This window comes from Oncorhynchus gorbuscha, linkage group LG16 (assembly GCF_021184085.1).
Source record: "Oncorhynchus gorbuscha isolate QuinsamMale2020 ecotype Even-year linkage group LG16, OgorEven_v1.0, whole genome shotgun sequence".
Classification (NCBI taxonomy): domain Eukaryota; kingdom Metazoa; phylum Chordata; class Actinopteri; order Salmoniformes; family Salmonidae; genus Oncorhynchus; species Oncorhynchus gorbuscha.
The window spans coordinates 7,986,268-8,005,602 of record NC_060188.1 but is presented as its reverse complement, the minus strand read 5'-3'; the positions used below and the strand labels follow the sequence as shown (position 1 = coordinate 8,005,602).

The following is a 19,335-nucleotide window of genomic DNA, read 5'->3' as shown; positions in this document are numbered from 1 at the left end:
ACCTTCTTAACAACACTATTAACAAGGCAGGTCCAACAGGCCCTAGTTTTGTCACATCTGGACTACTGTTCAGTCGTGTGGTCAGGTGTCACAAAGAGAGACTTAGGAAAATGACAATTGTTTCAGAACAGGGCAGCACGGCTGGCCCTTCAATGTACATGGAGAGCTAACATTAATATGCATGTAAATCTCTCATGGCTTAAAGGGGAGGAGAGATTGACTTCATCACTACTTGTTTTTGTAAGAAGTGTTGACATGCTGAATGCACCGAGGTGTCTGTTTAAACTACTGGCACACAGCTCAGACACCCATGTATACCCCACAAGACATGCCACCAGAGGTCTCTTCACAATCCCCAAGTCCAGAACAGACTATGGGAGGCACACAGTACTACATAGAGCCATGGCTACATGGAACTCTATTCCACATCAGGTAACTGATGCAGTAGAATCAGATTTCAAAAAACAGATAAAAATACACCTTTATGGAACAGTGGGGACGGTGAAGAGACACACACACAGGCACAGACACACATGATAACATTCTACACTCACGTACATTGTAATATTGTTGTATGGTGCTGTTATACATGTTGTGTTGTAAATATATAGTGTTGTAATAATGTTATATGATGTACTACTTTATGTTTATGTGTGATGTAAGTGCCTGAATGTGTAACCCCAGGAAGAGTAGCTGCTGCCTTGGCAGGAACTAATGGAGATCCTTAATAAACCACAGGAAGAGTAGCTGCTGCCTTGGCAGGAACTAATGGGGATGCTTAATAAACCACAGGAAGAGTAGCTGCTGCCTTGGCAGGAACTAATGGGGATCCTTAATAAACCACAGGAAGAGTAGCTGCTGCCTTGGCAGGAACTAATGTAGATCCTTAATAAACCACAGGAAGAGTAGCTGCTGCCTTGGCAGGAACTAATAGGGATCCTTAATAAACCACAGGAAGAGTAGCTGCTGCCTTGGCAGGAACTAATGGGGATCCTTAATAAACCACAGGAAGAGTAGCTGCTGCCTTGGCAGGAACTAATGGGATCCCTAATAAACCACAGGAAGAGTAGCTGCTGCCTTGGCAGGAACTAATGGGGATCCTTAATAAACCACAGGAAGAGTAGCTGCTGCCTTGGCAGGAACTAATGGGATCCCTAATAAACCACAGGAAGAGTAGCTGCTGCCTTGGCAGGAACTAATGGGGATCCTTAATAAACCACAGGAAGAGTAGCTGCTGCCTTGGCAGGAACTAGTGGGGATCCTTAATAAACCACAGGAAGAGTAGCTGCTGCCTTGGCAGGAACTAATGGGGATCCTTAATAAACCACAGGAAGAGTAGCTGCTGCCTTGGCAGGAACTAATGGGATCCCTAATAAACCACAGGAAGAGTAGCTGCTGCCTTGGCAGGAACTAATGGGGATCCTTAATAAACCACAGGAAGAGTAGCTGCTGCCTTGGCAGGAACTAATGGTATCCCTAATAAACCACAGGAAGAGTAGCTGCTGCCTTGGCAGGAACTAATGGGATCCCTAATAAACCACAGGAAGAGTAGCTGCTGCCTTGGCAGGAACTAATGGGATCCCTAATAAACCACAGGAAGAGTAGCTGCTGCTATGACAGGAGCTAATGGGATCCCTAATAAATACAATAAAAATACAGAGAGGGGCTCATACGGTAATTACATAGAGAAAGAGACTTGGGACTGGAAGCATCCCATAGAAAGGACAGCGATCATTACACAGAGGTTTGGGACTGGAAGCATCCCATAGAGAGGACAGCGATCATTACACAGAGAGGTTTGGGACTGGAAGCATCACATAGAGAGGACAGCGATCATTACACAGAGAGGTTTGGGACTGGAAGCATCCCATAGAGAGGACAGCGATCATTACACAGAGAGGTTTGGGACTGGAAGCATCCCATAGAGAGGACAGCGATCATTACACAGAGAGGGATGATACATGGACACTTACAGTAGAGAGACTCTAACCAACTATGCACAGAGAGGTTAGGGACTGGAAGCATCCCATGGAGAGAGATATAGAGAGGGATAAACCCAATAGAGAAGAACATTGACTCCAATCTACTGGCACGTGGAGTGAGAACGAAGAGGACTGACTGCTATAGAAGCACAGAGTACACTGCCAGGTGAAGTGTTGAAGTGTTCTCTCCAGAACCTGGGGATGTGTGTTGTGTGTTTGTGCGTCCAGATGTGTGGGGTGTGTGTGTGTATGTGTGTTTGTGTGTGTGTGTTGTTTGTGTGTGTGTGTGTGTGTGTGTGTGTGTGTGTGTGTGTGTGTGTGTGTGTGTGTATGTGTGTTTGAGTGTGTGTGTGTGTGTGTGTGTGTGTGTGTGTGTGTGTGTGTGTGTGTGTGTGTGTGTGTGTTCGTTTGTGCGTGTGTGTGTGTATGTCTGTGTGTGTGTATTAGTTTGAGTGTGTGTGTGTGTGTGTGTGTGTGTGTGTGTGTGTGTGTGTGTGTGTGTGTGTGTGTGTGTGTGTGTGTGTGTGTGTGTGTGTGTGTGTGTGTGTGTGTGTGTGTGTGTGTGTGTGTGTGTGTGTGTGTGTGTGTGTGTGTGTGTGTGTGTGTGTGTGTGTGTGTGTGTGTGTGTGTGTGTGTGTGTGTGTGTGTGTGTGTGTGTGTGTGTGTGTGTGTGTGTGTGTGTGTGTGTGTGTGTATTGGGAATCAGTGTTCTTCACAGTCCTTCATTTAAATATTTTATACTGAGTGTATATATTTCTCATGAGGAAAGGTGTGATGTTTTCAGTTCCACACCATGTCAACAGGTCTATAAACAGAGTGGTGTATGTCTGAGACAGAGCTTCCTGTGATCTCTTCAGTCCTCACACCTCAAGAGAAGAATAGAGGTGGGAATAGGCCTGCTAAGGCCAGAACAGCAACAAGCTAAACTGGCAATATATATATACAATATATACTGTATAAAGTCACTTGCCCCCAATCCCCACTTCCCCAGAACATGTGTAAATATAGGACTATAAATGACGCCTTCTTGTATTATACTTGTAAAACATGTTTATTCTATTTTACTGAGCCATTACTTTGTTGTTATTCTTATCTTTTATCATTTCTTATTGTTGTTGCATTGTTGAGAAGGAACCTGCAAGTAAGCATTTCATTGGACGGTGAAAACCATGTGTATCCCGTAGAAACGAATAATACAACTTGAAACTATCCTGGTTATAATCGCTATCAGCTGATAATACTAGAGGCAGACCCAGTGACACAGGTACTAAATGATTCCTCCATGCTTTAGATAGAGGTGTAATTCCACTAAATAGAGCATGGGCCTAATTAACGACAGGAACTCAGTGCCCCTTCTGTGACTTCTGATATCAGCTAAATCCTAACTTGAGATACCCAGATGTTGTACCTCTGACCTCTCACCTAAATCATGCATTGATGCCAAATGCAGCATGGCCACCAATAGATAAACACACACAACTTTCTCCTACTGCTCAGTTTCCCCACACTGATCAGATGATCTGGTATAGAACACATCCATAGATTCTACACCACCAATCCCCCAAATTCATTAACCCAGTAACACTCTGGGTTGCGTCATCAGAGATGAGGCTGATGACTGCAGCAGATTGCAATATGATATCAGTAATTACATCAAACAACATATTACATAAGCATTAATATTCCCATGGCAGCTGTTCCACTGGGGTGGCTGAGGCACCTTTGCTTCTTTTTAATTGCCTTATTGCGCATCTGATGTTTAGGTCAATAGAATGTAATCAGTTTTTTACATGACCTCCCATCTAAATGGATTCATTTAAACCATATGGCCTACATATCCATAATTTGCAAATAAATTCATAAAAAATCCTACAATGTGTTTTCTGGATTTCTTTTCTCATTTTGTCTGTCATAGTTGAAGTGTACCTATGATGAAAATTACAGGCCTCTCTCATCTTTTTAAATTGGAGAACTTGCACAATTGGTGGCTGAATAAATACTTTTTTGCCCCACTGTATGGTCAACAGTATATATTGCTTGATATACTAAACATATCAACATGTCTGTTCATAGGTTCAATGTTGCATTTTTGTAATGTTTCCAGAAAATTGTTTTCCAAAAACAGATAATTAAAATAAACATTATTTTAGTTGACTCAGAAGTCTATTAGAATTATTCTGAAAGGTGATCATGTTTTCCTCTTAAATATCTGGGGTCTCAAGAGGGTTAACATCATCTTTCTGTTAGCTCTACCTTCATTCTCGCCTCATATCCATTTCTACACAAGAACTCGGCTGACAGTCATCTAAGCACTAGTCTGCATGTGCTGATGATTTACAGACAGAGAGATTATCAACAACATTATTCAAATCCAAACCTTAACCATTAGGCCGGAAATGCACTGAACAACTGACCTTAGATCAGTGCTCATAGACAACGTCCCCCTAGTGAAGGTGAAGGTCTCAACAGACTCTAGCTGTCATCTGTTCTGCATGGTTTAGAACTGATGGGTTCTGACTCCTAAACTTGAAATATTGTTAATTATCAGGTATCCAATGGAAATGAGGAATGCCATAGTCTGGTTTCTACACCAGCAGTTAATGGTTCTCTGGGGGAGGAATGTACAGTATATGGTGGAGGCAATTAAGCTTGGAATGTTCTGAGTAAAGGAAAGGCAATCACATGGTTGCAGTCACTGATAACAGTGGAGAGACGTGGTTTAGTGAGGAATGGGGGCCGAGGTCAGGTCACATTAAAGGAGAAGGAACAGTTTATTGCCCGCATCACTTAACTTCCTGCCTAGAAATAAAGATGTACTGTTCAGAGGGAAAGAGGATACTTCATCCAAATTGGGGTCTGTATACTTGTGCTGGTGGAAAAATGTCTTTGTCTGTTCAGCTGTTCAACCCTTTGCGTGAATAAACTTGGTTATAGTTGTCCGTCAGTTTTTACCCTGTTATTTAGAACCTAACAGAACTAACATGTGGAGTGAGCTCAAGGCTGGTTGCTTAGAGTTACCGGTTTGTTAGCAGCGAGAGCCGTTAGCATGGTAATGGCTGTTTTAGCGAGTTAGAGGTAGCCTGGCTAACTGCTGTTGCCTGTGCGGCTGGCTGACTATTCTCAGCTGTTGCTTTGAGTTAGCGATTTGTTAGCAGTGAGCTGCTAGCAGGGGAATGACTGTTTTAGCAAGTTAGTGGTAGCCTGGCTAAATGCTGTTGCCTGGGCCGCTGGCTGGCTCTCCCAGGTGTTGCTGTGGGTTAGCGTTTTGTTTGCAGTGGCTGTTGCTGTGGGTAAGTGTAGCAGTGAGCCACTAGCAGGGTTAATGGCCTGTGACAGGCAGGCTAATAGCGTGGAACACGGCCATTACTGTCAGATAAAGATGTAGGTCTATGCAAGGCAGCTGAGGGCCTTGGCAGTCAACAGATTTATTAACAGTGAACAAGAGGTGAATCAGATCAGCACAGAATATGTCTAAGTACTGTTCATTTGATAATGACACTCAAAGTCACAGATCAAAACGGAGGCCAACTCTATAGGCTGAAAGCAATGGTTTTGTAAGACACCACGCTGCAATCTAGGTATTTCTCTTTCACATTCATTTATATTCCCAAAGCCAAAGAGGGGAGAGTGCGAAACGAGGGATTTGTCACACTCTACCTCTCCACCTGTCAAAGTGTCCCAGGGACGAAAAGCCGACAAGCCACAGCTCTTTTCTTTTCATCTTCTCTCTCCACCTCTCTCCAGCTCCCTCTCTTCCTCTCCCACTCGTTTTCATAGCATTGTTTTGAAAGAACACTTTTTATGTCAGCGGCCGAGGGTAAGATTCGATCTGTTCATTCTCTCTCTCTCTCTCTCTCTCTCTCTCTCTCTCTCTCTCTCTCTCTCTCTCTCTCTCTCTCTCTCTCTCTCTCTCTCTCTCTCTCTCCTCCTCTCTCCTATTCTCTCCCCTCTATCTCTCTCTATTCTCTCCTCTCTCTCTCTCTCTCTCTCTCTCTCTCTCTCTCTCTCTCTCTCTCTCTCTCTCCTCTCTCTCTCTCTCTCTCTCTCTCTCTCTCTCTCTCTCTCTCTCTCTCTCTCCCTCTCTCTCCCTCTCTCTCTCTCTCTCTCTCCCCCACCCTCTCTCTCTCTCTCTCTCTCTCTCTCTCTCTCTCTCTCTCTCTCTCTCTCTCTCTCTCTCTCTCTCTCTCTCTCTCTCTCTCTCTCTCTCTCTCTCTCTCTCTCTCTCTCTCTCTCTCTCTCTCTCCTCTTCCCACCCCCTCAATTCTCTCTCTTCTCTCTCCCCCGCTTACTCTCTTTCTACCTCTCCCTCTCCTCTTCCCCCACCCCCTCTATCTTCTCTCCCCCGCTTACTCTCTCTCTATCTCTCTCTCCTCATCCCCCAACCCCTCTATCTCTCTCTCTTCTCTCCCAACTTACTCTCTCTCTCTCTCTCTCTCTCTCTCTCTCTCTCTCTCTCTCTCTCTCTCTCTCTCTCTCTCTCTCTCTCTCTCTCTCTCTCTCTCTCTCTCTCTCTCTCTTTCTCCCTCTCTCTCTCTCTCTCCTCTTCCCCCACCCCCCTCTCTCTCCTCTCCCCCGCTCTCTCTCTCTCTCTCTCCTCTTCCCCCACCCCTCTCTCTCTCTCTTCTCTCCCCCGCTTACTCTCTCTCTCGATCTATCTATCTTTCTCTGTCTCAGAATCTGGCCCTGCCCAAAGGCACCTTGAGAGAAAAGACAAATTGCAAACAGTCTGTGATGTAATACCCTGGCTACACAGATCCATACCTGTTTATCAGTGAACAAATCTGACATAACTGTTCTCATTCAATTGATGGGTATATCATACATGATCAATAATAAACACTTATAAATCAATGGTTGCAACTGTGAGTTCATGTGGCCACTCAAGATAGTATTGTAACCCTCTGGATCGCAGTGAGAAAGCTATTATCACCTCCTAACTGATGCTTCCAATTCCAACTCAATTCATGTCTTCAATAATCTACTTTCATTTCAAGTAGATCTCTTAACACCTCCCCTGCCTGGCTCTCCACAGCTCTGTCCTCTTCTCTCCAGGAGGAGCTACAGGCCCTATAAATGCACTACTTTGACCAGAACCCTATGGGCCCTGATCAAAAGTAGTGTACTACATAGGGAATAGGGTTCCATTTGTGACGCAACCTCAGTATGCCCACAGAGACACCTGGCTAATGATACCACTAGTTCAGCTTGTCACAGCAATTAAGGCCCTATGCTGTAATGTCGCCTACACTTTAGCAGGGTCCCAGAGCCAATGGGGCCAGGTGTTAAGGAGTCCCATAATGAGAGAGGAGGTCAGGAGTATGTGGTTGTAGCGGTGGGCCATTAAGTCATAGATCTTAATGGCATGGATCTAAATCATTATTCAAGGCCAATGTTGTAAATCTCTCTCTTTTTCTATTTGTAGACCATCAGAAAGTCGGCTTTAAAATGTATTTCCCAGGGAGGAATATTTATGATGTTTCTGACTCCAGTAACTGTGAATCCTAACCAGATAGATGTAGAATACATTGTTCACTGTAACACAATAAGAAATACCATTGGCTACTCCTAGACCATGATAAACATCTGACATAAACAGAGCCATGGATTGATTACTTAAGAGGGCGGGAGTTAGGAGAAAATAAATTGAAAATCATTGGTACGGTGGCAGGTCATTCATCTCTACTGATTGTAAAAGCAAATCAGAACGGAGCATCAGACAAGAGCAAAAAAAAAAAGAATCTGATCCTACAACAACAACACATTGATTTTAATACCAAATGCACGGCGGTGGCTTAGAAGGAAATAAACACCACCACCCACCCACCCACCCACCCACCCACACACACACACACACACACACACACACACACACACACACACACACACACACACACACACACACACACACACACACACACACACACACACACACACACACACACACACACACACACAATATCAAACCCATGCAGATGCAGAAGAGGCAATCAGATAGAAGAGCTCTGAACAGCTAAAACAAGCTCCAGGAGAGTGATTGACATGAACAGACCAAAGACAGATGGTTCAAAAGAGGAAATACAAAACGGAAACGCAGCAACACCAATATACATATAGAGAAATAATCATTGCAACATCAGTCTTGCAATCTGGACTGACACTAATCCCCAAATGACATTGCCTCAAACAATCTGTCTTTAAAGGCACAGTGAGTGAGCTTTGGCTGGTGGCCATTGTCATTATATGCATGTATCTCTACAGCCTCCATGGCTCGGGGAGCAGGGTTTCCAATGATCTCCATTCACTGGTTGCTCTTTGGAGGGATTCTTGACATGCAAATCAGTAGAGTGTGTCACAGGTCCATCAGGGTGAATGAAAGGTGACTGGAGAGAAAGAAGGACCACTTTCACCAGTGCTTGACTGACTGAAATAGGTGCCGGTACTCATTAAAAGTCAAGCACTGCTTTTACTATAGATGCTAATGTAAACCAACTCTTTTATTCTCTCTCTGTGATTTCCCTGTGCTCTTTCCCTTTTCTCTCTCTCTCTCTCTCTCTCTCTCTCTCTCTCTCTCTCTCTCTCTCTCTCTCTCTCTCTCTCTCTCTCTCTCTCTCTCTCTCTCTCTCTCTCTCTCTCTTGCGCCATTTGTATCAATCAAACCATTGATGATGTCATCCATGGTCTGAGGGTGGTACAGAGGTCATGACCCATAGCAGTGTGTGTGTGTATATACAGTACATACTATATGTGTGTGCTTGCGTATATCATGCGTGAGTGTGTCTGCGCTCATTGCAGGTCCAGCCTCTAGCTTCCAGACTGACGAAGGGGAGAGAGCGAGAGAGAAGGGGAAAGGACAGTGAGAGACCCATGACACCTGAGTCAAGGGCCGGTGGGCAGGGATGGATGGATGGATGGATGGAGGAGTGAAGGGATGTAGAGGAGTAGAGGGATGGTAGTTAGTCATTCACACTGAGGTCAGGTGTGAAACAGCCAAGATTGTGGAGGATTCACCACCATCCATCATGTTTACTGTTCCTTCACTTCCATCATGTTACTGTACCTTCACCTCCACCATGTTACTGTTCCTTCACCTCCATCATGTTACTGTTCCTTCACCTCCAACATGTTACTGTTCCTTCACCTCCACCATGTTACTGTTCCTTCACCTCCATCATGTTACTGTTCCTTCACCTCCATCATGTTAAGGTTCCTTCACCTCCATCGTGTTACTGTTCCTTCACGTCCATCATGTTACTGTTCCTCCATCATGTTACTGTTCATTCACCTCCATAAAGTTACTGTTCCTTCACCTCCATCATGTTACTGTTCCTTCACCTCCATCATGTTACTGTTCCTTCACCTCCATCATATTACTGTTCCTGCACCTCCAACATGTTAATGTTCCTTCACCTCCATCGTGTTACTGTTCCTTCACCTCCATCATGTTACTGTTCATTCACCTCCATCATGTTACTGTTCATTCATTTCCACCATGTTACTGTTCCTTCACCTCCATCATGTTACTGTTCCTTCACCTCCAACATGTTACTGTTCCTTCACCTCCATCATGTTAATGTTCCTTCACCTCCATCATGTTACTGTTCCTCTATCATTTTACTGTTCATTCACCTCCACCATGTTACTGTTCCTTCACCTCCATCATGTTACTGTTCCTTGACCTCCACCATGTTACTGTTCCTCCACCATATTACTGTTCCTTCACCTCCATCATGTTACTGTTCCTTCACCTCCATTATGTTACTGTTCCTCCACCATGTTACTGTTTCTTCACCTCCATCAGGTTACTGTTCCTTCACCTCCACCATGTTACTGTTCCTTCACCTTCACCATGTTACTGTTCCTTCACCATGTTACTGTTCCTTCACCTCCACCATGTTACTGTTCCTTCACCTCCATCATGTTACTGTTCCTTCACCTCCATTATGTTACTGTTCCTTCACCTCCATTATGTTACTGTCCCTCCACCATGTTACTGTTCCTTCACCTCCATCATGTTACTGTTCCTTCACCTCCATTATGTTACTGTTCCTTCACCTCCATTATGTTACTGTCCCTCCACCATGTTACTGTTCCTTCACCTCCATCATGTTACTGTTCCTTCACCTCCATTATGTTACTGTTCCTTCACCTCCATCATGTTACTGTTCCTTCACCTCCATTATGTTACTGTTCCTCCACCATGTTACTGTTTCTTCACCTCCATCAGGTTACTGTTCCTTCACCTCCACCATGTTACTGTTCCTTCACCTCCATCATGTTACTGTTCCTTCACCTCCAACATGTTACTGTTCCTTCACCTCCATCATGTTACTGTTCCTTCACCTCCATCGTGTTACTGTTCCTTCACCTCCATCATGTTACTGTTCCTCCATCATGTTACTGTTCATTCACCTCCATAAAGTTACTGTTCCTTCACCTCCATCATGTTACTGTTCCTTCACCTCCATCATGTTACTGTTCCTTCACCTCCATCATATTACTGTTCCTGCACCTCCAACATGTTACTGTTCCTTCACCTCCATCATGTTACTGTTCCTTCACCTCCATCATGTGACTGTTGCTTCACCTCCATCATGTTACTGTTCCTTCACCTCCACCATGTTATTGTTCCTTCACCTCCACCATGTTACTGTTGCTTCACCTCCATCATGTTACTGTTCCTTCACCTCCATCATGTTACTGTTCATTCACCTCCATCATGTCACCGTTCCTCCACCATGTTACTGTTCCTTCACCTCCACCATGTAACTGTTCCTTCACCTCCATCATGTTACTGTTCCTTCACCTCCATCATGTTACTGTTCCTTCACCTCCATCATGTTACTGTTCCTCCATCATGTTACTGTTCCTCCATCATGTTACTGTTCCATCACCTCCATCATGTTACTGTTCCTTCACCTCCATCATGTTACTGTTCCTCCATCATGTTACTGTTCCTCCATCATGTTACTGTTCCTTCACATCCATCATGTTACTGTTCCTTCACCTCCACCATGTTACTGTTCCTCCATCATGTAACTGTTCCTTCACATCCATCATGTTACTGTTCCTTCACCTCCACCATGTAACTGTTCCTTCACCTCCATCATGTTACTGTTCCTCCATCATGTTACTGTTCATACACCTCCACCATGTTACTGTTCCTTCACCTCCATCATGTTACTTTTCCTTCACCTCCACCATGTTACTGTTCCTTCACCTCCATCATGTTACTTTTCCTTCACCTCCACCAGGTTACTATTCCTCCACTATATTACTGTTCCTCCACCATATTACTGTTCCTTCACCTCCACCATGTTACTGTTCCTTCACCTTCACCATGTTACTGTTCCTTCACCTCCATCATGTTACTGTTCCTTCACCTCCACCATGTTACTGTTCCTTCACCTCCACCATGTTACTGTTCATTCACCTCCACCATGTTACTGTTCCTTCACCTCCACCATGTTACTGTTCCTTCACCTCCACCATGTTACTGTTCCTTCACCTCCACCATGTTACTGTTCCTTCACCTCCACCATGTTACTGTTCCTTCACCATCACCATGTTAATGTTCCTTCACCTCCATCATGTTACTGTTCCTTCACCTCCACCATGTTACTGTTCCTTCACCTCCATCATGTTACTATTCCTTCACCTCCATCATGTTACTGTTCCTTCACCTCCATCATGTTACTGTTCCTTCACCTCCACCATGTTACTGTTCCTTCACCTCCACCATGTTACTGTTCCTTCACCATGTTCTGTTCCATGTTAATGTTCCTTCACCATGTTACTGTTCTTTCACCACCATCATGTTACTGTTCCTTCACCATGTTACTGTTCCTTCACCTCCATCATGTTTAAATGGCATATATTATTATTATTATTATTATTATTATTATGTTACTGTTCCTCCATCATGTTACTGTTCCTCCATCATGTTACTGTTCCATCACCTCCATCATGTTACTGTTCCTTCACCTCCATCATGTTACTGTTCCTCCATCATGTTACTGTTCCTCCATCATGTTACTGTTCCTTCACATCCATCATGTTACTGTTCCTTCACCTCCACCATGTTACTGTTCCTCCATCATGTAACTGTTCCTTCACATCCATCATGTTACTGTTCCTTCACCTCCACCATGTAACTGTTCCTTCACCTCCATCATGTTACTGTTCCTCCATCATGTTACTGTTCATACACCTCCACCATGTTACTGTTCCTTCACCTCCATCATGTTACTTTTCCTTCACCTCCACCAGGTTACTGTTCCTCCACTATATTACTGTTCCTCCACCATATTACTGTTCCTTCACCTCCACCATGTTACTGTTCCTTCACCTCCATCATGTTACTGTTCCTTCACCTCCACCATGTTACTGTTCCTTCACCTCCACCATGTTACTGTTCCTTCACCTCCACCATGTTACTGTTCCTTCACCTCCACCATGTTACTGTTCCTTCACCATCACCATGTTAATGTTCCTTCACCTCCATCATGTTACTGTTCCTTCACCTCCACCATGTTACTGTTCCTTCACCTCCATCATGTTACTGTTCCTTCACCTCCATCATGTTACTGTTCCTTCACCTCCATCATGTTACTGTTCCTTCACCTCCACCATGTTACTGTTCCTTCACCTCCACCATGTTACTGTTCCTTCACCTCCACCATGTTACTGTTCCTTCACCATCACCATGTTAATGTTCCTTCACCTCCATCATGTTACTGTTCCTTCACCTCCACCATGTTACTGTTCCTTCACCTCCATCATGTTACTGTTCCTTCACCTCCATCATGTTACTGTTCCTTCACCTCCATCATGTTACTGTTCCTTCACCTCCACCATGTTACTGTTCCTTCACCTCCACCATGTTACTGTTCCTTCACCATCACCATGTTAATGTTCCTTCACCATGTTACTGTTCTTTCACCACCATCATGTTACTGTTCCTTCACCTCCATCATGTTACCGTTCCTCCACCATGTTACTGTTCCTTCACCTCCACCATGTTACTGTTCCTTCACCTCCACCATGTTACTGTTCATTCACCTCCATCATGTTACTGTTCCTTCACCTCCATCATGTTAATGTTCCTTCACCTCCACCATGTTACTGTTCCTTCACCTCCACCATGTAACTGTTCCTTCACCTCCATCATGTTACTGTTCCTTCACCTCCACCATGTTACTGTTCCTCCATCATGTAACTGTTCCTTCACATCCATCATGTTACTGTTCCTTCACCTCCACCATGTTACTGTTCCTCCATCATGTAACTGTTCCTTCACATCCATCATGTTACTGTTCCTTCACCTCCACCATGTAACTGTTCCTTCACCTCCATCATGTTACTGTTCCTCCATCATGTTACTGTTCATTCACCTCCACCATGTTACTGTTCCTTCACCTCCATCATGTTACTTTTCCTTCACCTCCACCATGTTACTGTTCCTTCACCTCCATCATGTTACTTTTCCTTCACCTCCACCAGGTTACTGTTCCTCCACCATATTACTGTTCCTCCACCATGTTACTGTTTCTTCACCTTCACCATGTTACTGTTCCTTCACGTTCACCATGTTACTGTTCCTTCACATTCACCATGTTACTGTTCCTTCACATTCACCATGTTACTGTTCCTTCACCTCCACCATGTTACTGTTCCTTCACCACCATCATGTTACTGTTCCTTCACCTCCACCATATTACTGTTCCTTCACCTCCACCATGTTACTGTTCCTTCACCTTCACCATGTTGCTTTCATCTGTATCAAGTCTCTATCTTGGTCCTTCTAGATCAGTGAAGATGAGGAAATAGAGAAGGAGAAGAAATAGAGGAGGAGAGGAAATAGAGGAGGAGAGGAAGAAATGAAGAAGGATGGAAACCAGTCTGAGAAGTGATGAGCACCAGTAGCAACCATCTTGCACTATTTTAGTATTCAGACAGGGCTGTCGCCTGTGCAACACTAAGTCCCCTGTTCTGTTTAAACAGAGCCCAGTGACTGGGTAGAGGCTGGACTGGGTACACAGAGCCAGCAGGAAACAGGCAGGCCTAAACAGGCTTGACAGGAGGGAACACTCACAGCCAGCAGCAACAGGGGTCCAGTGTGTGTGTGTGTGTGTGTGTGTGTGTGTGTGTGTGTGTGTGTGTGTGTGTGTGTGTGTGTGTGTGTGTGTGTGTGTGTGTGTGTGTGTGTGTGTGTGTGTGTGTGTGTGTGTGTGTGTGTGTGTGTGTGTGTGTGTGTGTGTGTGTGTGTGTGTAAAATACAACATCAAATCTAAGTTGTTCAAGTAGACAAAAGGTTCAACTCAGTAAGTAAACAGTGGTTATCAAAAGTCATTATCCACACACTCAAATCATATTAGCAGTGTTTATGTCTGACACATTTACACGTGATGGAACAGGGTGTGTGTTTGTGTGTGCTTGCTTGCACAAACTGTGTGTGTTAATGTGTGTGTGTGTTAATGTGTGTGTGTGTCTGCTAAGGAGAGAACAGTCTCGTTAGTATGCCTTCCACAAAAACCAACAGCAAAACAAACATTTTAAAACGGTTATGATGGTTATTTGATTTCTTCATCCATAATCCTCAGTTACATGATTATACGGTAATTGTCCCAGTCCTATTTCTGATAGCCCAAACATTCACTTTTAATTGGCTGGCTGTGTGTGTTCGTGTTTGTACATGACTGATCAAAGTGTAGACAAGCAGCACTGCACAAATGGGACAGAGGGGTGCTTGTGTAGGGGACCGTCAACTAGATTCAGCCACGGGCTGATTTCTTCTTCAGCGAACATAATTACAAAGAATTTGTAGACTGCAAATTGACCGCAAGAAGCCCAAACAGATATAATTTTGGACTAAAACATAATAATTTCAAACCTTGCTTACATTTGTATACGATCACATACTGTATATCTCTCTATTATGGATGGGAATGCTTTGGGCTGACAGTTGGGGAACCCTGAAGCAGCCTATACTGCTCTGAGTGTGTGTGTGTGTGTTCTAAGTGGAGCTATGTTTGTGTTTATTCCGGGCTGGCATGCCAGGCCACAGTAACACGCCCAAAACAAACATCATCATCCTAATCATCATGGTCACAGCGTAAACACACACACACACACACACACACACACACACACACACACACACACACACACACACACACACACACACACACACACACACACACACACACACACACACACACACACACACACACACACACACACACACACACACACACACACACACACACACACACACAGCCAGCCAGCCAGCCAGCCAGCCAGCCAGCCAGCCAGGCAGAACACAGCGTTGCGGGTATTCTTGCCTTCCACAAACCAGAGCCACTTATCTAACCAAGGACACACACAGGCCTGGGGGAAGTAGAGAGGGACAGGGGAACTGACTGAGTGTGTACAGGGTCACACACATCCTAAACAGAGCTGCCCTCCATCAAGAGGGCAGCTCTTGTGGTCCTGTGTAGCTCAGTTGGTAGAGCATGGCGCTTGTAACGCCAGGGTAGTGGGTTCGATCCCCGGGACCACCCATACGTAGAATGTATGCACACATGACTGTAAGTCGCTTTGGATAAAAGTGTCTGCTAAATGGCATATATTATTAAGAAACACTGTGCCCTAACAGGCTCTGAAAGGGGATGTATGTGTGTGTTTTGTGATTGAGTGTGTGTCTGTGTGTGTGTGTAGGGACGATGGGGAGGGGCCTGTGTTTGGCTCGCACATTGGTCCTCCTCATTAAAACAAACAGGTCAAACAATGCTGTTCATACATTACACACACAGTTATTTTGAGACAGTTTTCAAAGCCATTTGTCATACAGCATTTGCAGAGAGATGCTGGGAAGATCAAAGTCAGTCTGTGTGTTGTGTCAGTTTGAGACATTTGCTAATGAGACAGCTAAAATTGACTCCTCCTTATTTACACAGTGTAAGGTGCGTTTGTGTTTGTGTTTGGGAGAGAGTGAAAGAGAGAACGAGACAGACAGAGAGAGAGAGAGAGAGAAGAGAGAGAGAGAGAGAGAGAGAGAGAGAGAGAGAGAGAGAGAGAGAGAGAGAGAGAGAGAGAGAGAGAGAGAGAGAGAGAGATATTTTACATTCAACACAATTCGACATACCAATTAGGATCTGGCTAAAAATACTTGAATCAGTTATAGAACCCATTGCCCGATATGGTTGTGAGGTCTGGGGTCTGTTATGGTTGTGAGGTCTGGGGTCCGTTATGGTTGTGAGGTCTGGGGTCCGTTATGGTTGTGAGGTCTGGGGTCCGTTATGGTTGTGAGGTCTGGGGTCCGTTATGGTTGTGAGGTCTGGGGTCCATTATGGTTGTGAGGTGTGGGGTCCGTTATGGTTGTGAGGTGTGGGGTCCGTTATGGTTGTGAGGTCTGGGGTCCGTTATGGTTGTGAGGTGTGGGGTCCGTTATGGTTGTGAGGTCTGGGGTCCGTTATGGTTGTGAGGTGTGGGGTCCGTTATGGTTGTGAGGTGTGGGGTCCGTTATGGTTGTGAGGTCTGGGGTCCACTCCCGAACCAATAATTCACAAAATGGGACAAATAGCTAATTGAAACTCTGCATGCAGAATTCTGTAAAACTATCCTAAGTGTCCAACGTAAAGCACCCAATAATGCATGCAGAGCAGAATTAGGCCGATTTCCGCTAATTATCAAACTTCAGAAAAGAGCAGCAAGATTTGTGACCTGTTGCCACAAGAAAAGGTCAACCAGTGAAGAACAAACACCATTGTAAATACAAGCCATATTTATGTTTATTTATTTTCCCTTTTGTACTTCCACTACTCGCACATTGTTACAACACTGTATATAGACATAATATGACATTTGAAATGTCTTTATTCTTTTGGAACTTCTGTATGTGTAATGTTAACTGTTCATTTTTGTTGTTTATTTCACTTTTTATTTATTACCTACTTCACTTGCTCTGGCAATGTTAACATATGTTTCCCATGCCAATAATGCCCTTGAATTGAGAGAGAGAGAGAGAGAGAGAGAGAGAGAGAGAGAGAGAGAGAGAGAGAGAGAGAGAGAGAGTGCAGGAACTCACATCTGTGTCGGGGCCTTTGTCGGCTCCAGGGCAAGAGAAGGTGACAAACTCATGGCACCTTTTGTGGACCACAAAACAGCACACTGTAGGAGAGGGTAGAAGATACATGGACAGTTAGATGGTAATCAGGAACATTTCCCTATCTTTCTTCCTTACACATGACATGTAAACACACAACATACACACACACCATGACCAATCTAACTCTCCCCACCTCCCTTCCCCAGCCACCCTCACCCTCCTCCCCTCCAGGAGAGCATCCAAACCGAACACAATGGGTCATCCAGTCATCCTCTATACAGCCAGCAGTCATTCAAAAAGTGTCATCCAGGGGGATCACATGACCCTTGAACGAGATGGCCGTGTGAAATAAGAGCTCCGCACAAGTAGATTCCAATTCCTAATCTTACCTCCACTTCAAGTTTAAACTCCTTTAGCTTTAGTAAAAAAGTAATGGCGGCTACAAAAGGCGACACTACAGGTGACATTTTTACCCGGACTCGAGCATTAGCGCCTGAAAAAGCCTCCAAGAAGAAGCTAGCTTCAGAAAAAGCTAGCGCCATTAGCCAGGAGCAAGAGGATACACTCCCCCCCGAGGCCCAACCTCACACTCTGTCGAAGACATCCTTTCTGAGTTGAGATCCCAACGTACAGAACTCAACAATAAATTAGATGCCATTAACTCTCAGCTCAGTGCGATAGGGGGCAAGGTGACAATCCTGGAAAATGCTTTGCCTGACATCAACAACAAGATAAACGCGGGCGCCTGGAGGAGGCAGAGGGGCGAATCCTATCCATGCAAAACTTATTGACAGATGCCATGGAAACAATAGCATATGCTAAAAAGAAATTAGAGCATCTGGAAGAGAAAACAGAGGACCTGGAAAACAGGGGGCAAAGGAATAATTGTGTTCTATTAAATCTGGGCCGAAAAAGAAGAGGGAAACATGCCACTGATCCCCTACCTGCAAGACAAACTTCCAGAGTGGCTCCACCTGTCCACCGACAGGCCCAAAGAGAGAGCTCACCGGGCAATGAGGCTCCCACCAGCAGCCAGACAACCACCGCGCCCAATCACCATACGTTTCCTGAGATTCACCGACAAGGAACGAGTCCTACAGGCGGCGAAAATCAACACCATCACAGTGGGAAACGCCAAACTCACTTTACACCAGGACCTGTCAGCTGGAATACGCCGAAAGCGCCAAGAGTTTGACAAAGTGAAGAAATACTCCATTGACCGAGGTATCTTCAGGGGATTCAAGTACCCAAACGAGCTCAGGATTCTTCACCAAGGAGCCCTGCAACACTTCAAAACTCCCAAAGAGGCAAAACGTTTTTTGAAAGATAATCCTGGTCAATGAGAAACGGACCAATGACTAAATGTGATTAATGCCATTACTAAAGGAGGTAAGACGACATATAGCTGATATCCAAAGACCCACCCGCTAAATGTCATTATAGCCGTCCAATCTATATTTATGTTCCTTTAGCTGAGAGGGTTAGGCTCTATAGCCTAACCTAGGCCTACTAACGTTTCAGCCTACTTTTATTTGCCCTTTTCTTTGCTATTATTACTTGTGGTTCCCTATGTCCCTTGCGGGCGAAGAGGAGAGGATGAGGCATTTCTTTGGTGGGGAGAGACTGAGCGGGGGGGTAATAGATCCATCGGGATGTGTTGAGTTGTTTGGGAACTCGGCTGGGGTGTTCAGAGATTGTTATTTTATGTACACCATTTATTTTCCTTTTAAGTGATAGCAGCTGTAACTATTATCCACTTTTACCCAGAGATGACTTGCACTAAAGTTCGATGACTGTTCGATGACGATGACTAGTACCTTAAATCTATTGACATGGAACTGCCATGGTCTCGGTCATGCAGTAAAACGGAAAAAGATACTATGTGCTCTAAAAAAGTAAAAAGCAGACATTGCGCAATTACAAGAGACACACCTCTGTGATGCCAAACACGCCAAACTCCGCAGAGCTTGGGTGAGACAGGTGTATTTCTCACCTTTCAAATCAAACAGTAGAGGCACAGCCATACGTATCCATATGAATGTTCCATTCATAATTGACAAAAGCATATCTGATCCGGAGGGGAGATTTATTTTGATAACTGGGTCACTGTATGGTCAACCAATTACTATCTTAAACATATACGTCCCTAACACAGATACTCCTGCTTTCATGTCAAAGATCATAACCCTGTTCAATGAGCATTGTGTTTGCTTTGGCGTGGTGGCCGGAGATTTTAATTGTACCCTT

At 44.6% G+C, this 19,335-nt stretch overlaps 1 protein-coding gene across 1 annotated transcript in view; it reads right to left on the bottom strand.

Annotated features, from left to right (window-relative positions):
* prkcab (protein kinase C, alpha, b) overlaps positions 1-19,112 on the bottom strand; it is a 110,607-nt gene extending 91,495 nt beyond the window's left edge. Inside the window, exons 1-2 of the mRNA XM_046304252.1 lie at positions 19,082-19,112; positions 17,068-17,150 (exon numbers count right to left, since the gene is read on the bottom strand). Of these exons, the coding sequence (XP_046160208.1) occupies positions 17,068-17,150; positions 19,082-19,112 (114 nt within the window). The remainder of the gene's footprint in view (positions 1-17,067; positions 17,151-19,081) is intronic.
* Positions 19,113-19,335: the final 223 nt, after the last annotated feature.